The 25,309-nt window shown below is 35.7% G+C and overlaps 1 protein-coding gene across 1 annotated transcript; it reads right to left on the bottom strand.

Annotated features, from left to right (window-relative positions):
• Window positions 1-5,182: 5,182 nt before the first annotated feature.
• On the bottom strand, window positions 5,183-24,771 carry LOC131060605 (uncharacterized membrane protein At1g16860). Its single transcript, XM_057993909.2, has 5 exons — window positions 24,245-24,771; window positions 22,211-23,149; window positions 21,644-21,799; window positions 6,851-7,062; window positions 5,183-6,085 (listed from the first exon to the last, which is right to left on the bottom strand). Exons 2-5 carry the CDS (start codon window positions 23,108-23,110, stop codon window positions 5,893-5,895), a joined length of 1,461 nt encoding a protein of 486 aa, XP_057849892.1. The 5' UTR covers window positions 23,111-23,149; window positions 24,245-24,771; the 3' UTR covers window positions 5,183-5,892.
• Window positions 24,772-25,309: the final 538 nt, after the last annotated feature.

The raw sequence follows: 25,309 nt of genomic DNA, 5'->3' as shown, positions 1-25,309 counted from the left end.
CCAAATTTGAGAAATGACCTCCTCAAATTTAGGGAAAGGGGATAATGAATGGGTTTGGGCTAATTGATTAGGATTAGATGGATTCTAGAAGAAATTAGGAATAGGGTTTAGGATGCAAGTGGGAGATGTAGGAAAATGCAAGTGGGTGATGTTGGTGTTGGAAATAAGCCACACCCGGACCAATGATGGACTGGTCCAAGAGGGGCCAGTAGCTCAGTGGTAGAGCACTCCAGCAGCATATGGAAGGTTCTAGGTTGGAGTCCTAGCTGGTCCATGTCTCAACATGGTATCAGAGCCAAGTCCAGGCTAGGAGCCCCAAGCACACGAGAGGTGTGGCTTAAGGGGGGGTGTTGGTGTTGGAAATAAGCCACACCCGAACCGACGATGGACTGGTCTAAGAGGGGCCAGTAGCTCAGTGGTAGAGCACTCCAGCAGCATATGGAAGGTCCTAGGTTCGAGTCCTAGCTGGTCCATGTCTCAACAGGTGAGGGAAAATAGAATTAATTAAATAAATTGCTTTATTTGAATTTGGTTGCAATTTGGGAAATTGAATAAATTAGATTTATTCAATTTGGGATAAACTATTAATTAAATTTAAATTTAACTAAAAGTAAGAAGAAGGGATTTAATTAAATAAAATGATTTATTTAATTAAATGATGCAAAGGGCTTTAGTGAATTTAACTAAATAAATTGAATAATTTATTTAATTAAATAGAAGAATGTGGGCGATTTAGTTAAATTAAATTTAACTAAATAGAGGAATGGGAATAAAATGAACATTAAATATTCATTTAGGAATACGGTCATTTTTATATGTCTACAATACCTTATTAGAAAGGTATTCAAATAGTGGCAAAAAGTTCCTAGAGCCAAGATAAGTACAATGGTACTTTCTGTGTGCATAAATTTGGCATTTTAGGATCATTCAAAATTTCTTGAATTAGTACATCATCTTGGGAGAGTGTCAACTTTCATAGAGATTGATATCTTTTGCTTTTACGACATTAATGATGTGGTTAGAATAACTATTTTGAGATATTTTAATATTTTTATGACTTTTGTGGTTGAGTGAAAAATAATTAAATTCTTGAATAGTTAAATATCAAAGTTGTCAAAAAAGTAAAATTAAAAGATAGCTTATATTTAAGTATTTAAAAATATGTTTTAAGTGTATAAATAAAGTGTCAATAGGCTCAAGGTGCTAAAAAGGGGTTGTAAGGACACTATATTATCTTATTAATGAAAATTACTTTTTCAAAAAAATCAATGAAAAAGGAAAAAAAAATTATAAAAACAATGAAAAGGAAAAGAATGCTTTTTCCTAATATTAGCTCTCAAAAGGATATAAGATTACTTGTTTATAACTAACCTATTAGAAAATTTCTACCTAACATTCACTTCTAAAAATTCATTCTTCAATCCATTCTCCACTATTTTAGCCATTTTTTTGTTCTAATATTAGGATTGTGGAGTAGTATTGAGATTCTTATAGTGTGAAATAAGATTTATCAATGAAGATAAACTAACCTAAGTTCTTGGTGGCAATAGTGATCATAAAATAAAAGCACAAACACAATTAAGATGTAAATTAACGGCTATTTCAAAATAGAGGATGCAATAAATTCTTATGATCAAGAGTGGGGAATAAGTGGGTATGTATAGGATATGCTACGAAGAGATGTTAAAGTAAAACTAATGTGGGATAAAGTAGCGTGCCCAAAAGTCGGAGCATTAGAAAAAGTGAATAGTAAAATTGGCACCATGGAACTATTACTCTTGGTTTACATGGATCAAGAATCATTGTATTCAAATGGACCTCCTAATCACTCCATATGGCATCATAAGTTAAGAGGTTTTAGAAGAAAATCTAAATGGTATCTCAATAATAACCTAGTCTATAGACAAATTTATTGTACTATTCCTAGACACTTGAGACATCACATCAAGCATACTATTTGCTCTTATACTGCTTAGACCATCATCTAGTAGTCATTTGGAGACCCCAATCATCCTCCATATAATCATGATGATTTATAGGGTTGTTAAGCACACATAGTTGTCATGAGTTCTCCACTAATGGTATGACAATGATCGTATCTTGTCTATAAAACACTACAAACTCTCTTTAGTGTGACCACAAATGCCTATAAGAAAGACTTCACATGGCTAACTATGTAGAAGACAACTCTCGTCCATTTATAGAGTTTCATCTCAAGGACATTTGCATTCTCTTTGATGACAACTCTCATAGAGTTGCATTTTCTTTGAATATCAAGAGAGTATATTTAAGTGCTCGTGCTCTTTCTCCTTTGTACACTTCTGTCATGGCATATTTTGTAGTCATGTGGCCAAATTTGATTCATCACCTCATGATATCACTTTTTGTAGGAGTACCAAGTTCTACTTAGTTCAAATCTCTTACTTGGATTGAAATCATATTTGCATCAAACCCTTTCATGGTAATTAATTTCTTTTTTATCGATATTTGTTAAGAGTTCAACATTGGCTTGAAGAAGTTTGAGTAGTTTCCAGAGACATCTTCATCATCTTTAGGACCTCTCCTACTTCAATTTTCACCAAGTTTTGAGATGTCATCTTCTTTAATTACACCTATGAAGCTTTATAAGCTTTTAACACCTTCCAACACCAACATGGCAACAAATGAGCACCTTCCAAAATCATGTTGTGTCTTCTTCTTTGATATTCCTTCATTAAATGAGGAAATATTATGCATTCACCTTTTTGCATGTATAATGAGCATGAATCATCTTAACATCTAGTATTGAGCATGCACCATCAATACAAGAGACCATCTATAGATTGGAGGGAGAGAAATAGCTCAGTCTCGCTTCCCATCTCTTTAATATTTCTTCCTCACATTGGATTTACTTCTCACCTTCAACAATAGATCCTTGTATCTACCTAGTTATATGATTGTTGAAACCCTTTCTAGTCACCTAAGCTACAATTATGGTGGGTAATGCATATTTATTTTCTTACATTTAGTTAATAACCTACAACAAGCTTCCTTAGGTGGGTATGATATCTTTCCTACACATAGGTAGGTATCTACTTACGAAGTATTATGCATGATATAATTAAAAACTGTGATTGTACTTTCCTAGTTTGGTGGAAACTCATACTACGCATGTACTTTCTCCTTTGTCTCACATTGGTTCATGCCTCTTTGTGGCACACTCTATTATATACCCACTTGTAGCTCACCCTTGAGTATTTAATTAGTCTCCTCTTTTTTGGAAAATATCATATTACATTCTACAATCTTTGATTGTCGAGTCACTCTTATAAGATCTTTGACGGATCTTATAAATAGATTAGAAAAGAAGCCATAAACATTTGAATTAAATACCATCGTGTATATAAATTTTTCTAACTTAATAAAAGATTTATTTTAAAAATTAATTGAAAAACCCATCCTCGGCACATTCAATCTCATAATGGATTTAGATTAATAGATTTTTAAAAAATGTGAGATAATGGATGTAGATTAATAGATTAAAAAGTTGTCGATTAACCAGAGAGGTTTATGGTAAGTGTAGTGACAATGTGGACCACTTTTGAGGTGACCATAGTATCCATCTGTTAACAAATATCAATGCATCGTATGAGGCTGTTGGAAAATCAAAATGACCCGTATCCATCCGTTAACAAATGAAGTTATTGACGGTGAACATTTCCTCCACAAAACAAAAGGAGATGGAAGATTTTAAATAGATGGTACAAGCAGCGGGCGTTCATATAACAGGAACTATTCAAATTTTTAACTACCAATATTTGTGCGACTGTTTAGCTTTTTTTTAGTTAACAGTTACTGTTAATTTTTTTGCAGTCATTTGGGGAACTGGTAGTCTCATGATTATTAGTAATAAGTTTTCCAAATAGAATTTGGAGAAAAATTAGAAAATGAATAAAAAAGAGGGAAAACAATTTGTGAAACCATGTATCATTTTTTTCTAATAAGCAGTTGTTGCTTATTTCCAGTCCCACATTTTTTCAAAGCTTATTTTCAATTTTTAAACAATGGCTACTCTACTAAATTAGAGAAAGATTCTAATTTATCATTTTTCTGTCAATAAAAAATTGCATGGGAACACTCCAGTTGCTTAAATTTAAACTGAAATTACATTTAAACAGCTGCATAGAAACATGGGTCGTAGACACTAAATTAACAGTAAGAATATCCACTTCTATAGATAAAAATGTAATGTAAGTTTTTAATAAGAATGAAATACTCTGTTGGATGAATAAATATGGTTTCAAGATCTTATGCTATTCCAAAAGTTATATATCTAGCAACAGATTTGGTTCTCAAATTTTCTTTAAGAACGAGGAAGATACCTTAAAGAACATTGTGACAAGCCCTGAAAGCGAAGTTGTACGGCACAAAGGTTTTAACTTATGATTCAAATCAGATTCCATCATCTACCATTGTAAAATTCACTCTATTATATGTCTGGTGTTTTAAAATTCCATTCCATTGTTCCATTCCCACAAGCTAATAAAATATGTTTAATTTAAAAATTAAACATAAATGAAAATAATATGGAAGCAAATCATTGTACAAGCAATATGTGAATCTAAATTTGCATTAGAATATTGTTAACTCTTACCTTACTATACAATTATATCATTGGAACATTATAAAAAGAACGTTTTTTAACATTAGAATATTGTTAACTCTTACCTTACTATACAATTATCATTGCAACATTATAAAAAGAACCTTTTGTTAACATTTAGAATATTGTTAACTCTTAACTTACTATAAAATTATCATTGCAACATTATAAAAAGAATAGTTTTTTAAAGGTACATGCGCCAAGCTCAATCACAAGACACTCCACGATGCATTATGACTCCCATTCATATATCACACACAGATAAGTGGACCCACACACAAGTGTTCTCACATATGTCGATAGAGTACTTGAATAGTAAATTATAAATATATACAAGACAAACTTAAAAAATTGGGATATCTGGGTCTTCACGTCAGGATATATATATATATATTGAAAGCTATGGTGAAACCATTCCCCAAACAATCTCGAAAACATCCTGACGTGACGACCCAGATGCCCCAATTTTTTAAGCTTGTCCCATATGTATTCATTCCAGTCATGCTATAAGTTCCTTACCAACCAAAAATAAAATGGTACTGAAAAAATATGAATATCTTGACAAGCATGCTACGATTATGTAACTATCATTTGGAAAGTAGACATATCATACAAAATTGACACCTCACCCTATGCTTGACCTTGCCTATATATGTGTACATTGATCACAATCTATAACGGACTGCTTTTGCAATAATCCTAAAGCCGCTGTAAGCCCAGCTACTCTTGCACATAAAGCAGTCAAGTTTATAGAAAAAAAATATAAAAACAAATTGCAATTAAATGCACTAAGAGAAGCTTGAAGAGATCACGTCGACCTTTTTTTCCTAGGGCAAATGAACACTTGATCCAATAGATGATCAATGTACTTTATGAGCTTCACTGCTATTCATCACCTTCAGCTGAGCAGACCTCATCTTTGTATAATACGTTGGTGCACCAACTTTTACCACTGCCAATTGGTTAATCCCTCAATCATGTGCTCTAGGCATACTTTGTTACAAAGTGAATCTTCAAAACAGTAAACCAACAAAACTTTGGCCAGCTGCTATGTTATTTCTAACATAAAAATATTCTCCACCTGCTCAATGTCCAAGCTTCTCAATACCTGCCCTGATATCACAACATGACCAAAAAATTCTCTTTTCCAGAAGAAGCAATGCCCTTAAGTACAGAAAGAATAAAATAGAGCCAATCAACTCCTAACCATAAAGATTCAACCTCGAAGCCAAGGACAGTAGCTTCATGTGCTACACAGGTATAGCATCAACCTTTGAACTGTCTTCACATCTTATGACAAGTCCTTCTAAACTAGCAGGAAGGAGGAATTTTCCCCATTGACATCCGGTAGATACTGGCTCTGGAGGAGGAACAATCATAAGGACATTATCATTTCTTTGAACAACTCCCATTACACTCACAGTACTCCCTTCTTTGATATAACTGCAAATAATACAATTTATTTACCAGGCATCATATCAGCTATATAATACAAAATCCTGTTACGCCCAAAGAACAAATTAACTAGAGATAAGAACCAAAAGTTGTGACACCATAACTACATCCGCCATAACAAACTTACTAATTTTCCTGTGCATCATAGATTCTTATCATTTCGTTAGTTAGTATTCAATTAAATATGATAAACAAAAGTTGAAAAATAGGTATTATGATGTTTCATCGTGTGGCTAGTCCTCTAAGATGTCCTACAGAAGTGACTACAGACGAATGCTTATAAAAACCTCAAACAAATCCTACACCCAAAAGTTGCAAATATTTTTAAATGAGAGAAGATGTTTAAACTACGGCTATTCAGATCATCTCATCAATGGTCTAATTAATTGGCAACAGCAAGCACCAATATTTTGTGCCAACAGATACATGAAAAAGATTAACTATACAAGATGGGCTGAATGAATTGACTGCTAGCTATACAATATTAGTTTGCTGGCTTATCTTTAAGCATGATTGTCCTGCATAGCTCCTTCAGAAAAAATGCTTCATGAACAAATACACTAAAACAAGTTGAAGCCAAAGACCATCCAAGATCTTCCACAAGAAGAGAAAAGCTTCCAATTGAACTATCAATTATATGCATTCAGATTGTCCAATCAAATAGATAAATGTAATGCCTAAAAGCAATGAAACAAACTGTTAAGAGTGCCAACGGAGATGAGTCAGAGATCACATACTCAAGACTTAACTTACCCTTCTTTCAAACGCATTACTCGATCATCACTTGATAGATTTCTTTCACCAAGCCACCGTATAAAGTTTGAGGGAAGATCTCTGCTACTTTTGTTAATTTCAATGGCCGTACTTTCTTCCACATATGGTGTAACTTTTGCGCCATAGCCAGCTTTTACCAATGCTCTTAAGCCAGACTGGAAGTCTGAAATGTAGAAATCCACTACATGTCTCTGCCACAAATCAGATACAATTCAATCTATAATAACCAAGAAATAAGAAATTTTCAAGCATGATTAACTTTACTTCTAATTTTATTATGATCAACTAGGAACATCCCTTGGAAGAAACAGATAAGAAAATCAACAGCCAGAAAGCAACTGCAACTACCAAAGCTAATCAAAATGTAAGGCATCTTCCCTGACGTCATTTAACATTGAAATGCTAAAAAAAAATCATAAAATAATGATTTTAGATATCAATGATGGTGCATATTAGTATATATAGAAAAAATGGCTATGTGATGACAAAGTCTTCCTTAAATTGTCAATAAGGATATCAAATATGAAATATATAGTTAAAGGAGATATTGAATATGACATTCACTTTACTACTTCGTTCTCGAAACACCACAAAAGAACTTGATCGATCATAATGCTCATCTTTTGTTCTCAAGATTCAGCTGCAAGTTCTCAGCTTCGTTGAGTTTTGTTTTGTTCCTTCCTTCCCTACCTCTTTCCCTCTGAATTGCTACTTATCACACAAAGCAATCTTGTGTCATAAACAAAGACAAAGAAATATAAAATTGAAAGAGTTCATTTCCTGATAAATTGGTGTATTTTTTATAGCCTCAACATATGTATATGCATAAATTTGTGTGTATATGTGTGGGTGTGTGGAAAAGCTTTTAACATAGATTGATGCAAATTGTATCCATTTAATCTTTAAACTGTTAAGACCATCTTTAAGACTGTCGATTCCTTTGGAAGTCATTTAACTAATCTCTTGTTCACAAGGTTAAGGCAGCAGATACTAAATTTTCTGGCAGATGAATTAGTATAGCAAGGGAGAGAGTACCCCTTGGAACAGATGCATTGAGGGGGATGAGCTCAAGTGGTAAATCAGTGTGTGCTTTTATTAAACACATCCAAGTTCAAATACCCTGGAGACATGTTAAATGCTAATACGTACAAATGTTGTATGATACCACATTCAATAGAGTCTGGCATATGCTAACAGATGAGACCAGGTGCAAATTTTAGGTGAATTTGACAGAAGATATACCCATCGGTAGTGGTTAGGAACACAGCCTCCCCAATTCCGAGATGTTTCCTAAAACAGGGAAACACTAAAACAACTAGGTACCAACAATAGAGTGAGTAATTTCATACTGTTGCCATTTTCAGTCAGCCATAAACATTTCCAGCATGCAATGTTTCTGTTGAGGTAGAATCACTGGTTAGTTGTTTTCAGATGCCTCGAATGTCTCCAGAAAACTCCAGAAATATTTACCATCATTTCCATTACCATCTGACAGAAGACATTTTCTGACACCCAAAACTTCATCTGATAAGCCAAAAGCATTTCTAGTGTCTAAAAATTTCCAGAGTAGTAAATAAAAATACAGAACATAAAATAAAAACTGCATATAACTCAAGTTATTCCTAGTTATTTGAAAAAATAGCAAGTTTGGTAAGCAAGAGTTGTTTCCAGTTCTTTCTGCTACAAATGAAAGACAAGAACACCGCCAGCATCAGACCACTATGCTTGAAGATTCACAAGTAGAGCAGGTTCACTCTTTTCTTTCCATCTATACAAAAATTATGGCCATGCTTTGGTTGTGACACACATGCAGCTTTCTTTTTTTGGGAGATGTTTATGATGATATCAATTGCAATTGCATGAATGAAAAATGTAAAATAGGAGATGACAAATTTTGATTAATATACTTTTGCCTACACTGAATTTTCATTTTTTAATGGATACAACTGGTTTTAATATAAGCATATCTGCTCTTAAGTAGCTGATTACAACATGATGCGTAAGTGTGCACCTATACCAGAAGTCGCCTTCAGTTACGCTGTCATGACTAAGGGGATCCATTCCATCAAAGCAACCCAGGGATCAAACCTGGCCCTCATCATAACTGAAATTTTTACCTTGGTGGAGGTGGATGGTGTGACACACCATTATCCTCACAATTGGACTACAACCCCTTCAATTTTATACAATGAATTCAAATACTATGTTACCACCTTGCAGAAAACCCAACCATGTCATAGCTTTATTCCCACAAATATCTATGTAACCCATCACATGGATATAAATTTAGAATTTATCAGTATAAATAGAACCAAGCAACAAGATGAGGGCCAAAATAGTACAAGGTCAAACTCTTGCATTCATTCTGGCGATTATACTTCATGTCGTGCACATTCATGGAGCAACTGTATGGAGAAAAAAAGAAACAAAGAAATAACATAAATGATCACGTATGACCAATATTAGGTCAAAGGGACTTCATATACATTCAGATGCAATTGAGAAAAACTAGGGTAACCAGACCCAAGGTTAAGAAATTAAACATTGCTAGTGAATGAAAACTGATTTGTACAACCACGGTTTCCATACTCTAGGGTGATCAAGAAAAGCCTCAAATTTTGAACATGCCTTTGATGAGCTGAACATGACCAACGTAATAAACTTTTTTTGGTTAAAACAGCAATTGGAACTGGGCTCGAGGTAAACCTAACCCCACCATTCCCCTCCTATTGATTGATGATCCAAACCAAATTCTTCAGCAAATCTAACAGAGCAAACTCTGTAGTTTGTGCTGGGAAAAAAATAATAAAAAGCCCACGTGATATGCTTAAAGGTTTTTCATTTTTGTCGAGCTTTTACCTATGCAATGAAAGGTTGGTTATCAACAATGAGTAAATGTAGTGCACTAATTTCGGAGCAGGATGACAGTTCTAGCCAATGCTTAACGTTTTCTTCTGGGTTTCTTTTTTATTTTCAGCTTTTGACTATCGCTTGACACACTGGTTTCTCTTAGACTTTTGTCCTTAGTCTATGGATTTAGAGTCTTTTCTGGTGCTTGATAAATCATTGTTGGTAGTGGCTCTAATATTTCCTCCAGGTGGTCTTTTGTTTTCTTAGGTTTATAACTGTACTCTTGCATTATTATTGTTGTGGGTGAAATCCTCCATCTAATTAATCAAAAATATATATTAAAATGTAATAAATTAATTAAATTTCAACAATTAGAAGTTGGATCTAACTTGAAAAAAAAAAAGAAAACATATTAAAAATTCAAACCCAACAGTCTGAAAGTTAAACAGGATGTTGTATCCACATACATTCGGTGCAGTTCACATTTTCCACTAATTTTGAGTACAGGTAGTAAAGTACCCAATCTGTTTTCAAGTGGTATCATACCCATATTCATCCACCCACATTCAGTAGTCAACATTTTCAACTAATTTTGGGTACAGGGGGTAAAGTACCCAACCTGTATTCAAGCAATATCATACCCATACTCATGGCCAGTATAGTGGAACAAGTACCAGGGGGTGGGAAGGCATATCCTGCAATTCTGTTTGAAACTCTGACAAAATAAGTCTCTTAGATGATCTTTCTCCAAATCTCTCTGTCTCTTTAATCATAAATCAAAAAATGCTCGAGGGACCTTGATATAAACTTTTTTGCACGTGAACTAAGTCTCCTAGCTAGGAGCAACTACTCACCAACATAGCATAATTCCAACTACATCTGTACTCATTTCATATTTGTTGCAATCTGACCCAAATATTTACATTCTAAATACTTGAGTTAAGGTGATTGACCTTGTGAGGTAATTCACTTTGGGTAATTCACATAATGGTGACTTGATGATTAAAAAGTTTAATTAAAATAATTAAATACAATGTTTTTACAAAAGAGACTTATTACTTATCTTGGGCTAATGTAGACCTCAACTAGCATTTTTTGTTCCTGCCAAAGCCAAATGCCTCAAGTCCAATATTTATACAAAATAGAGAAGTGACTTACTCTGTACTAATATCTTCCCTATGAGTTATATTTTTGTGTGATGTTCAGGTCTATCAGGAACTTCTGTCTCCGTAAGACTAGAATGGAAAACAACGTCACAATGTAGAACCAAACTATGAAACAAAACTAGATGAAAGTGTAATTTGTGTTGCTGCTACTAAACTCGGATCTTTAATACTGGAGTTGTAATTTTATGGTTTTGAATTTGAAGCTTTTAGCTTTTTCATTTCAACAATATTTTTTTATTCCGAGGATGAGTTCCCATGAGAGACAATGAGCACAAACTGGGGAATATTCCCAACATGTTTTGAGCCCCTGGAGATGCATCCCCATGAAACACAACTTTTAGATACATAATTTCAATCGGGACAATTTACAGGGAAGAGTTTAGAATGGATCTGTCACTAACTAGTGACAGACTTGCAAGAAGAGTTGAAGACAGCTTCTATATCTTATTTTTCCTTGATAGTGAGAGATCGACATAAATCAATCATAATTTGAAGTTAATCAATTGTTGTTTTCAAATATTCTTCTTACAGTCATTTGTTCTTTCCATTTTAAGAAATCTATTTGTTGTTTGAAGAACAGATCCATCTGTGTAAGGATTCAAAGGAACGATTGAGAGGTATTTATATTCAGCAGCACTACAACATTATAATTCAATATCTCATTAGCTGTTTTACATTTTTCTGAAGTATCTAATTTTATTAGAATGTACAAGTAGCTATTAAGCAAAATATCATTCATCTTGCCCTGTTTCACCATCTGAGATGCCATTGCTTTAATAAACCACCATGTTTTGTCCATTGTGAGAATAACGGCACCCTCATCTGCTGTAAATCTCCATGAATAGCACAGAAAATTGCTAGAATTCACCACCACCATCTATACCAGATTACAAAAGCAATCATCATACATTGATCCATGGGATTGATTTCCCAACATCTGCTGTTGCCGCCAAACTCCACAGGCAGAAGATGACTGCCTTCATTTCAGAGATAACTGGAAAGTTAAAAGGGTTTGTTGCAGTCCATTTTTTTTAAATCAGGTTCTTAATTTCCTACACTAAGGCTTTTTTTCTAAGATTCCACGGATGCTTCTGCAGTCTTATGAGTGTTCACATCACATCTGATATTATCTTATTTTCCCAGCTCATCTAGTCAGGTGAAAACCCATTTGTGTGGTATTCCTAAACAAGTTATTCAAATCTTACCTGGGCAAAAAGAATGCACCTGTGCCAACAACAAGAATGCTGGAATATATTAGAAAGCAGGAGCAAGGACACAAAACAATCGCCCTTAGGATAGGTCATCTTTTGAAAAAAAAAAAAAGGATGTCGATCAAGGAGGCTCCATATTTCCCCATCTCTTTAGCTTTCCTAAAGTTGTGGTAGAGAGCCACCCATTTTTTACCACACGTGACAAAGAGCTTGCTACACATAAGAGAGAATGAAAGGTCCATTAAAAAAGGTGTTTCAAAATGAATCCAAATAAATTCCTGATCAACAAATTGCAAGAAGTGTCTATGTAAATGGTTTGTCCTTCAACATTCTTCGATCACCATACTAGCAAGAAATAGTGAGGAAGATTAATGAAGCTCTAAATGGATATAAGGGCACAGATTTTGAGAAGGTGTCAGACACTTTATTGCAGAGGAAGTGAAAATTGTAGAAGAATGACAAAAATAAGCCCTTGGTAAATGCAATTGCAGTTTCCCTAATTGAAGGGGCAATGTTTTTGAAAGTTGTGGATTGTAAGGAGCAAGTGAAGAATGCACAACTTCTTGTTGACACACTCAGTAAATGCGATAGTAGTGTCCCTAATTGAAGGGGCAATGTTTTCAAAAGTTGTGGATTGTAAGGAGCAAGTGAAGTGAAGAATGCACAACTCGTCGTTGGCACACTCATAAGGGTCATTGAGGAAGTGCAACATAATAATATTGTCCAAATCATAATGGACAACACAAAACATTGCAAAGGTTAGAATCAAATTATTTACACATCGATTGGACACCTGGTGGTGTACACTTGCTCAACCTTAGACTACAAAAGATCAGCTACAAAACTAATTGGATAAAAGAGATGATGCCTAGGCCAATGAAACCCAAATATTTATCACTACCCACCACATGTTGCAGGCCATATTCAAACCATCTCAAAATTGAAGTTGATGAAGCTAAGCAAAACAATAAAATTTTATGTTTCACTTTAATATTTTATTTCTTAAAATTTAACTATGTTTTCTTCTTTATTTGAAATTTTTAATTTTTATTTTTGAATGGTTGTTGAAACAACAACCCTGATTTATCTCCAACACAATTGTCTTGAGATGACTTGTGAAAGTGCAATAGACAGCATGGTTATTAGCCAAATTTAATCTGCACGAGGGCAATCCAACACTAGAAGGGCAACAAATGTCAAACAGATGATCCTAGATGACACTTGGTAAGATTGTATAAAATATCTCCTTAGTTTCACCGAACACATAAGTATAATCCATTTTACTTGCATGGATAAGCTATGCATGGAAGAAATATATGATGGCATCGACTCAATGATTGAGAATATAAAGACCATCATAAATGATAATGAACAAGATTCTAAAGAAGGTTTCTTTAAGTAAATCACCATACAAAGATGTGAGAATCAATGAAGGGTACAAGTTAGCAATTGCTAGACTCTTCCCTGATCCTAATGTGAATGATGTAGTTACAAATGTGTTTGCTGGGTTTTACACTTCAATAGTCAAAAGCAATTTTGCTCTCCATTACAAGTATAAGAAGGAGGCTCACAATTGGTGGTGATTAGATGGCCAAACATTCCGGCACCTACAACCTCTTGTGATCAAAATCTCTAAATTTAAATTACAAGTTTTCATTTTTGAAATAATAATTTTTATGTTGGAAGTTTGATTCATAATTTTATAACTCTCTAACTTTGCTCAATAGGTTGTCAGTTCATCTTCATTTGAGTAAAACTGAAGTACATACTCCTTCATCCACTCAATAAAGCGCAAAAGAGGTAGTGTATGTATATCAGCATCAAAAAAAGAAGAAGAGGTAGTGTAATCAAAAAAGGCAAAAGAGGTAGTGTATGTATATCCATCTTCTGCCTTCTTTTAGCACAAACAAAATGAATACAAGGAGCAACAAAGTTGAGGGATGTAGAACCAAAGCAAGCGAAACTTGGATGCTACTGCTGCCCAACAATCTGCATTCTTTGAGGAGTCAAATAGCCAACATAATTTGAGTGTAACACTCCATGTGGATCTTCTAATCTACCTACATAACCTAAAGATTGGTGTCAATGATAAATGATGATGATGATGATGATGATGATGATGATGATGATGATATTTATGAAGACCCATTTAACATAATTTGCTGATGACTTTAGAGAGTCGACAAAACAGAGAATCAAGGTAATACCGAGAAGAGATGACTTGGTAATCTATGGAACAGATAATACTAATAAAGATGGCTTAGCAGATCTATAGAACAGGGCTGCAAGACGTGTAGAATAGGAGAGTGGACTACAACATAAGGTGAAAAAAATGATGCCTAATCCAAAAAACACAAGAACCTAACACAAAATTCCAACCCTGGATACAAAGTTGACTTCAAAGTTTATGTTCCAGCAATTTCACTTTCTTGCTGAAAATGCCATATTTGAAATCAATGAAAGAATGATTATTTGAATGGAAAAATGTTGGTCAAATTGAACTAAGATTTGGATTCAGAAGGGTAAATGACAAAGAGATCAAAAAACTAGCAGGGAAGACTGAAATTGAATTACCTCCTCAACTGCAAACTTTAAACCTCGTAGATAAAGGAAAGCAGACATTGAAGACAATCCAGAAGACACTTATAATGATGAATGGTTAACCATGTTTAATAATTCTGTTGTCCAATGGCTTATGAGTTACAACGTTTGTAATTCCTAGCTGCTTATAGAACAAGAACGATGTTACAGCTCAGCTTGCAGTGCCAATTCTGGGCAAGAATAATGCTAAAAGAAATTCCAGCCGGAGGAAACACCCAACAAGTAAGTAGAGTGTTACCTTGTTTTAGGATAATCGGATTCACTCCAAGTTATTGTACCTTGCTTGTCCATTGGGAATTTTGCCGTTCTATCAGGGCCAGTTTGAAATTTATAATTTACACTCAAATCAGTCATGTTTCATTAATGAGAATATTATCTTAAGTGAGGACTATACATAGGCTCTGAAACATTAAGTGATTCCAAGCAGAGGTCTCTGAAGACAATGGCTTGGCTAAGTACAGCATTCAAATTTTATACGGCACTTAGATACATTCTTGGCTTGAGTCAGCATCCATATCACCTTAGAAAAGTTCTCTTTTCTGTTCAGACAGAACTGATGTTTCAATAGTTCTACAGTTTTCTCTTCTATTTTTCCATTTTATGTAATTAATCTTAAGTGAAAATTTCAGATTTTTTCTGCATTGAAAACGAAGTAGATGTCTGCTTGGCTAACATTCAGAACTTCAAATCTCTCTTCAGTTCAGAGTTATATCTTCCAAATATAAGGTTTCTGTACTATAAATTTACAACAGGCTGCCAACCAATAAGGCTAGAATCTCTGAATCTCCACTGTTTCGCTCATCTTCTCCAATTGGACAAACTATGTATTTGATACATCTCCCGAACAAATGTATTGAATATTGCTCTTAACTGTTCAATTTTAGGAATAAATGTATAGAGCACGTAGCATTCACTTTCAATCGAACCCACTTCTCTTTACATATTATCCTTTGGTGTATTTTCCTGATTTTTCTTGCCTTTAGTGACTCTTGCTTAGTTATCCAGTTCTTAACATAGACTGTGGTATTTAAGTATCTTTATTTACTACAACTTTAATCTTCTTCAAAAGGGTAAACCTGCTTTCATACTGTAGCGTCCTAAAATTGCGACACTTGCAATTTCGACTGCATTTCGGTCTTCACGATGGCGACGCAACACGCAACCTGAATGGAGACCCCAAAACCTGATTATGACACCAAAAACTGCATTTTCTTGCACCCTGGCCTGAACCTCCTTTGCACCCTGCTGTCCCGGGAGGTGGGACCAGAGCGCCCAGCGCCCTAGTCCCCCAGGACCATGGCGCCCAGCGCCCTGGTCCCTGGGTCCTATTTTGGGCCCGGTCTCTTTTGGACTTCGGGTCTTTATGTTTGCAAATTGGAAAATTATCTTTCCTAGTCGGCCTAAGGTCGGGAAAATCAGTCTATTAACCCTAATTGGCAAGTATATAAACTACATTTGCCTCTCCCATTTGGGGGTAAGAAGGACATATGTGGAAAAAGCGTGGAAACTATACTCAAGCATTCAAGCATTCAAGCATTCCTTCAAGTAATTGATCATTTCAAGTCTCCATTCAAGGCTAAGTGTTGCATTCAAGACAAGGATTCAACCATTGAAGAGGAGATCACATACTACATGCTACATACAACATACAACATACAACAAACAACAACATCTATACCTTCGCACATAAGGATACAAACATCCTTACAACAAGGTATTAGTACTTGTTTTACATTACATTTACAGCAATTTCTCATTTCTTGGTTAATTCCAAAACCGAGGTTTGACCTAAAGGCAAACCCCTAATCCCTAACCCCCCAATCGTCTTCGCTTTTCTGTGTGTAGGTTGCAAGTACGCGGCTGAAATTGAAGATCTGGAATCCTTGTGCAGAGACGAACAGATCCCCCTTCATTTCGCGGATTTTTCGGAGGACCGTGTGCACGCCGGGCACCATCGTCCCGACAACTTTTGCTCAAATTTGCAGGACAGCGCCGTATCGACATTTTACTGCTAATTCCAGGTCCGCAGCTTCAGCCTATATCCCTATCTCAGTTTATAAGCGAATCTTTGTCACTTTCTATGCATGCTTAGCTTAATTCTTCTATCAACATTCTTTACAAAAGAGGGTAGCCTTGCTTTCTTAACCATTGAAACACATTTAGCATCCAATCTTGCATTGTGTGGGATTGGATCTTGTGGGTTTCAACCCCTCTTTTGAATGTAAAGTCCTTCCTAAGTGAAAACCATCAACCCTAGAGCGAATCTCCCTTCTCTCTCCTTGGAGTTGGAAGAGGGGAGAGCAACTAGGGTTCGATCGCGATTTTCCGCTTTACACATACCAAAATTGATCTTGTACAATTATCAACAGTAACACATGCTAAAAATGGGTTTTGAAACCAAACTTGCCAAACTCCTTGAAATTAGAGGTTAGCATCATGACACGCTTTATTCCAATTCTCAGACTGTCAAGAATGGGCAGCAGTAGAATACAAAGAAATGCAACCAAAAACATTACGATTTGAAAATTTACAAACTAAAACTGTGCAAATATAAAAAATACATGGAATTGATCAACTGGACAGAACAGCAATTTAGAGTAATAAAGTAATTGAGCTTTTTGCTTTTGATGAGCGTTGATGAGACAACAATTACAATATTATGGGAATATCTCTTCTGACATAACAGTTGTGTTCAAATAAGTGCAACATTATCTCTGTTACAGGAAATGTTAAACTGCAATGCAAGATATTGCACTTTGGTCTTCTACTGGCCAAACTTCTGAATAATATTTATGCAGGCATCACTTTCCAAATTATTTTAATAATTAATTGTAACCAGTTATAGGAAAGCTAACAACCCTGCAAAGGGATTACGCAACAGTTCCACAATTTTTATCACTTTCATGCATGATTGTTTGGGTGCCTGACATGTGGCACCAACATTGATCTTTTGCCACATCCTTCTTGCAAGCACCAATTGACACCGTGAATCTTCACCATTGTCAAAGAATATCTTTATTGCAGTCAAGCATTGTTGCTATTAGGACATGGTGTGGATGTCATTGCAACCATTCTGGATGGCAAGCACTACAACAAGCATCCTTGATGCAAACATTCTTGTAGCTAACTTCTCTTAACATGTACTACTATGACCGATTAATGTGGTGCTGAAGATTTGTGACTCACTCGAAAAAAAAACTGATCCTTTCACTGATATCCATCAGATGGGCGTAAAGAATAATTTGTAAAAGTACTCTATAAAGAATTTTACTTATTGCACAGAAAGCCAAAGAGCAAATAGCTCAAATAGTGTACTACCTCCCAACAGAATCACCTAGTTAAAGTAGTACTATATAACACAGATTATTTATGTGTAAGCTGTACTCAAGTAAAGATACAAATTATAGACGTTAATTCTTCTATCGATCTACTATGTGAGCCTTATCCACACCTGTTGTAAGGATCTTGCATCCCAGTATCTGTTGGATAATTTCCCTACAAGGTAATCCACTTAGCACAACCATGGTCATCTAGATTAAATATTCTTGACTTCAATATCTGTTAATACACCAAGGTTTTGTGTGTAATTGGTACATATCAAGACTTCACTAGGACCTCGATTTCATAGATACCTGAAAGGCATGCCAACTGAATGACTGGATCAGAAGTCATGGATCTCTAGAATCCCAATATTTTCCTAGAATCTGGCATAGGTAAATAGCTAATAGTATTATTCATAAAAATGCTATATAAAGACCTTTACTCATTGCACAAATAGCCAACGATGTAATAGCTCAAACAGAGTATTACCTAATGAGAAAACCGTTTAAAAAGACTAGTCATACATAACACAATGCTTATCTATGTGTAAATCATACACAAGGGAATCTATGAGTTAAATAAGTTAATTCTTATATCACCCTCCTATGCATGTCTTATCAACACCTATTGTAAGGATCTTGTGTCCCACTATCTGTTGGATAATTTCCACACAAACTAATACACAAAAATCAGCGCAACTAGCCCAATTTCATCTTGATTAAATATATCGACTTCCATAAGAGCCAGTACACCAGTTCTTTGTGTTTAACGAGTAAAGATGAAGACTTCAAAGGTCCTGTATTTCACAAATACAGCATGCCAACTAAGTGACTGTGGATCATCTACAAGTCATGGATATACATGGGCCCAATACTTCCTAGATTTTAGCTCAGATAGATAGCTATAGTGTTATTTTATTAATCTAGATGCATGAAAAATGATAATGCAAGAATAGAACAGATATAGCTGATATTTATTTCTTGCAAGAGCACAACATTGTAGACATTGATAGCCACGAGGCTCAATGTACTCGAAAAGGGTTTCTATATCAAATAAAAATGATGTGAATTAGACCAATGGGAGTTTAGTAAGTTGATAATAGCGTATTAGTCAGTACTCACACTCAGGAACCATGCTACCAGATGCTTGTCCTACCTAGATACTTTTTCCCTATCCAAATACATCTTTCCTCATATCTAATACGATCTTGATCAGAAACTTCTAAAATACAGTTTAGATGAATATTCAGGCTATATCCGTTTGCAGATACATCCTAAGTAAGGTCAGGACATGTATTAATATGGTCAACAAGTAATCCTTAGCTGTGTCCTATAATATTCAAAAACAGAAAAGCCCCAAGAAAAAAATAAAGGAAAAGGCAAAAAGCATATACATAAGAAAATAGATAAAAAGCCTCTATATTCGCACATAACACTTATCCTTGAGCTCAAATTTGGATGGTTAAGCTCATTTGTAAAAATTAAGTGCTCATAGCTAATAAATAATAGTGAAGCAAACTGACACTGAATATGAGTTGGATGGAATACTAGGACACTCATTTTCCATGTAAAGTGATGACAATTAAAACATTCAGTATGTAGATTGATCACCAATGACATATTTCATATGTTCCATGAAGTTTCTGGGATGCGACAGAGGGATGCATTTTGGTGATAGCTGTGATGGGATGCTTTTTTAAGATTTAAAAAGGAAATTTCAATTATTTATATATAAATATAAGGTATTCATAATTTATGTTATTGAACGATGGCCTTGTACCCGATGCATGAAATACAATGCACTAGACCAAGCAAGAATGGCCGTTACATAGAATACTTTTCCACTAATTTATCTGAGATGCACCCCAGTCCAACCCTCCCCAGAAAAGCCCATATGCTTAAGAGTGACACAAAGCAGACCATACTGGATTTTGTGTATCCTCGGGAGGATCGAATCTGCCCCATATTGTTATTGCAGTAATGCAAGATCCCAGCACTGGATTTTGTTAATGTTGTTATTACTATGTGATTTTCACTTCTCTGCAGCAATGACCTTGATAGTTTTAGATCTAGATGACCTAGTGGTTCAGATACTCCATATGCAATACCATTTTATGAACCAACACTGTCTTTATGCTTGGAATCAACGCATAAGGCAGGCCTCCTTGCAGAGAAGTTGGTGCTATTAATATGAGAATCTGGTCATGGAGATGTAAACTCATACCCTCTTTCAGAATTGATGATTTTTCCACTTGTTAGTATAAATTGATATATTTTTAAAAAATTGATGTCTTCTTGACATGTAAGCTCAAGCTTCCTATGTTGCTGTTATACAGCACTAACTACTACTGTCAAGGCAGAAAGATTATGACAATGGTTATAAATGTCAGAATTTTATCCACAAACTCAAGAACCTGAACCAGATTCTCAAGCAAACTGCCTTTATGAGTTTTCCTTGGCTGGGTCATAGGAGATGGCTTGCTGTCTCCAGGATGATCAGGGACATCTACGCGTTCCCTAGCCATCTGCTTGGCAGTGATCCTCTGATGGAGGACACGGGTATTTTTTCCCTCAAGAAACAAGAAAGCAATTCAAACATAGTTTTAAAAAAAATAATAATAACAAGCCAAGTGGCGCATCAATCAAGATTAAAAATAGATTTATCAACATTCAGCTTCAAATGTCCATACATGATGTATGAAAAACAGAATCACAATTATGCAACCATGTACTTTGAAACTGTTAAGAATGCAAAAGTAGAAGAGTCAGGACAAAAGAAAAAAGAGGTATTAAGACTATGTTGGATAAAGATCTACTTAGCTAAACAGAACTTTTTTATCTATGGATTATCACATTAAAGTATAAATCTTGTGCCAATGTCTGGAGAGGACATATGGAGATTTTGTTCAGATAAGAAACAGCAGATTATTCAGTTTAATAATGATATTGCACCAGCATTCATTCGCCCATAGATCTGAAATGCATGGACATAGTCAAAAATTTCTTATTGTGAAGCATTGCTAATCTAATCTTCTTTTCCAGCTGAAAAGTACACCTTGAAATTGACTTCTATTAATCACGAATCACTAATTGCATTCTGTCTTGACCTACAGGTAACACTTGCCTTAATCCTAGCAATTATAGACAGCAAGGTGTTATTTGATCTTTATGACAATATCAACTTCCATAACTATGCATTGAACTATCACATGTTTGAAGTGGCAACTGGCATGTGCAACTGATCTCATGATTTGCGGGTCACTTTTAGTATAGAAAAAAACAGGTATAGGGCAGACTTAAGGCCAACCATAAGTGCGGTTGCTGAGGGTTGAGCCTTTTTGTGATTTAACTGGTCCAGCACAAAAACAATCACTCCACTTTCTTACTCATCTTGTTTTCTTGATCATCCAGTGATGAAAAATGCAAATTTAGTTCCAATCACATGAGTCTGTGATGTTACACTGATCTACTTGTGAAGGATTGAATATATCTGCTAAGCAAATTAATTAGCTTCGGTGTTCACCAACAAATGCCATTATTGAAGGTAGGTACTATTTTAAATGGAAAGAACATTGGAAACATAGCAGCCACATTAAGCAAAAGGCACTGATAAACCATACATACCTCTAAATATCTAAGTCCCCAAGTAAACGATCGGTGTTTAGCATGTGCGGGCTTTGAAGACCATCCTCTGTACTCATAGAGACCACTAGATGTATATACACATCGAGAAACTTTTTGAAATGAAGACTCGAGTGGAATACTTCCACATGTGACAACCTGACAAAAAATTGAAAGCTAGTTTAGGGAGGTAATTATCATTCATTTTGTCAATCAAGAGACTGAAGAAAAGTGTTATGTTACCAACTTACCAGTCCACAAAAATGCATTGAAACAGAATCAACTTTTTAACTAGTTAAACCTTCTTGGTTCTATAATCGAATTTCAAACTTCAAAATCGTTTTGTCCATTTGACTGGATGCAAAGAAAAAGTGTACTTAACTGCAAATAATTTGGTCGCATATTTTTGCAAATGGTGTTTCAAACTGTTTTACTAACTAATATCATGCCTGAATTGTGTCTGTGTACATTTAGGTAGTAGTCCCAACAAGTATAATGTATTTTCAAGATCTCATCAAAAAAATGTAAACAAAAAATCAGCTTGACGATGCCATGCAAAACAAGACTTACCCCAGAAACCTTGACATACTGTCCATCTTTTGCATTCCTAAGTTCCGCATCTGGATATCCCGACATGAAACCTGTAACTGCCCTCTTTCCCCACCAGGTATTCCATATCAGAAGAAGTGTAACAGCACAAAAGATAACAACAACAACGATGAGTAAAATGGCATTCTGAACAGCTGCCAGAATAAACCCCCCAGCAACAAAGCCCATTATAAAGAGTGGAATAACAGTCCAAAGGATCACTTTAGGGAAGCTTCTCTTGAAGGAGTACACATCATCATGGCTCAGATTGGTGACAAATTGATTATTTCCCATAGACACACTATGGAGCTTACCAGATGCATGAGTATCCAAAGGGCCAGAAACTTTTCTTGGTGCACCGGATGAATTTAGGGGGCCTGAAGAAATGGGCCCAGAAGTAATGAGACCAGTTGCAGGAAGTGAAGGGGGAAGGGGCCCAGAAGTTTGACGGACAAGTGGAGTGACACCCCCAGAAAGAGGACCAGAGGTTTTCCTAACAGGATCGCCATTTTTATTTAGTGGCCCTGAATTAGATTTCTGCCTAGTTGAACCCGTTCCTGGAACAGCAGATGATGATATAGGTCCCGACTTTGGAAATCCGGCTCGAGCAACATTGTGTGGGAGAGGCCCCGAATGTGATGCAACTCCCCCAAATGATGTGGCTCTCCCAGGGGCACTTGTGACAGGTCCAGATTTCTTCAATTTTGAAGGATCCACGGGAATATCAAACATTTTTCCCAGCTCCCCAGACTTCTTAATATCACCTCCAGTGTAAGGCATGGCTGTAGAAGTCATAGTAGGTTGCCTCTCCTTGTATTGCTCAGGTCGCCCTGAAACATACAGCCCATTGCTGAGCTGATGTGAAGGGAACCTTGAGCCCATTGAACTTGATAGGAAAGAAACGCGAAATGCTACTAAGAGCTGCAAACAAAGACAAATTCAGCACAGATGCCTATGACACTGTTCAATCAAGAGGATAAGCATTGGAGACCTGAAGAAACTATCTCTATTAATGATATGTAATGACAGAAAACAACTCTCTAGTGCTCATTTTAATAATTTTCAGACACATCTGCCAAATGCTAAAGATTAATTGCATCTGATAGTACAATTCCAAATACATAATAGACAACCAAATATCAACAAAATACGAGTTAAAAAGTATAAATCGATCAACTCAGTAAAAGAAGCCATTTCTTTGAAATTGATATCTCAAACAAACATTGTTGAAAATCAAAAATGTCAAATTAATCAACTTAATGAAAAATGCCTCATTCACTCTTTTGTAGCAGCCCATTAGCAGATGTAGTTATGTCAAAATGTCAAAGCATGTATCTCAAATTAACAAGAAATCAAACATTTGAAATGCAGCTATTGCACTGGCTGCTGGGCGCAGTCCCTAGATGCACCGACTACAATGTCTTCGATACCTCGTGTAAAACCCAACCTAGTAAGTGAGCAAGACCTGTTGCCTAATTTCCAAAATCAAATGGGACTAATCAACACGAGTTAACTTCCCTAGAATTTTAAGGGAAAACAAAGCCAGGACATCTAAATGTCAAATTCAATTCCATGTTAAAATGCTGCCCACATAAGACATTACAAAACAAGAAATTAAGATTCCGACAAAAGAGGATCCAAGTTAGAAAGAAGGCTTAAGGCTGAATTATGAGCCGAAAATTCAAACAAAAGACAAGAAACGGTGAAACCTGACTGTGAACAGAGACAACGCCAGAATGAAATCATATTCCGTGGATCTATCTATAACCAAACTCTACACTCCCACTAATGCAAGAATCCCCGCAACCCCCTTCTTTGCATCCATAGTAACACTATTCAACCAAAGACCCGCGAACACATACCCAAAAACGAAAAAACAAACTGACAAAAAGATATCTAGCCAAAATGAGAGGTACCCAAGCAAAGACACCTGGACTGGCGTGATGCCCAGATTATCAAATGTAGAGCATTGCTTCTGAACCCAAAAAAAAAGCATAGAATATAGAAAGGGCCTACCTGGTAAGCTGATGTTTTGACAGCGCAGATGTATCAAAATGGAACCAACAGACAGCGTGAAATCATCCGATCCAGGCCTCAGCGTTCAGCCCTCAGCCCTTAATCATATTCATATGATGTAGATGAGGATGCCCCCGCTCCACTCCACTCCACTCCCCACTGGTGTTCGGTAAGCAATCTCCCTCACCTACGGACATCTCCAACTGCAAGCACTAGTTGCGTTCCCACCATTCTACTCTAGGCTTCAACAAGAGGGAGAGGGACAGGGACAGGGTAAGGGTGAGGGAGTAACAGCTCTACGATCATGGGTCCCGCCACGCACCGGCTACGTCCAGTACTGGTGGTGCTCTTTGTCCCATCTGGGTCTCTGTTTATGTTTATGTTTATGTTTATATTTTCTGTTATGTTTCTGTCTGTCTGACTATCTGTCCATCTTGCCCCCTTCGTTTTCTAAAGCCTAACCGCAGCGGTTGCATTCTTGGTGGAAGGCCCTTCTCGCTTCCTTTTTTTCTCCTCCCTTTTTCAATCGCCGGCATGCCAATTGGTGAACTCTGAATTTATCAATACTTTTTTTGTTTGTTTTCCTAGAGTTGTTTAGGAAGAGTTGGAAGAAATTTTGATTCAAGATGGATGACCATTATCGCACTTAAAGTTGTTGGCCTATCGCAATCTGAATGTTAGATCTATGCTTTGAATTTAAGTTGTATTCCCTTTACACTATCTCATTCTTTAATTATGTGTTATTAAACATAGCAAGGAAAATTAATGCTTTTAAGAGTATATAATTAGATGATTTAAAGTTAATTGGTTGTCTAGTTTAAGTTAGCATCTATAATTATGATTTTCACATGTGTAGAATTGAATTTTACATTTGTGAAATCAAATTTGATACATGAATTTGAAAGTTGTCGATGGAAATTATCTGCAAGAAATCGAATGGCTAAAAATAGTTAGAAATTATCTGCAAGAAATCGAATGGCTAAAAATAGTTTGTCTTGATTTGATACAAGTACATCTAGAAAAATGGTGTTGAGAGACACCATTCAGTATTTTGTTGATAATGAT

This window comes from Cryptomeria japonica, chromosome 5 (assembly GCF_030272615.1).
Source record: "Cryptomeria japonica chromosome 5, Sugi_1.0, whole genome shotgun sequence".
Lineage (NCBI taxonomy): Eukaryota > Viridiplantae > Streptophyta > Pinopsida > Cupressales > Cupressaceae > Cryptomeria > Cryptomeria japonica.
Note: the sequence above shows the minus strand (reverse complement) of the source record. Positions and strands in the feature narration are given on the sequence as shown.

Excerpts from the sequence above, each read along its gene's own strand:
- LOC131060605 (XM_057993909.2), bottom strand. The coding sequence starts at position 23,110 with ATGGGCTCAAGGTTCCCTTCACATCAGCTCAGCAATGGGCTGTATGTT. Across the intron at positions 21,800-22,210 it reads AGTATGTCAAGGTTTCTGGG|GTTGTCACATGTGGAAGTAT; the intron begins GTAAGTCTTGTT and ends ATTTTTTGTCAG. Across the intron at positions 7,063-21,643 it reads GGGGACTTAGATATTTAGAG|AGACATGTAGTGGATTTCTA; the intron begins GTATGTATGGTT and ends GATTTGTGGCAG.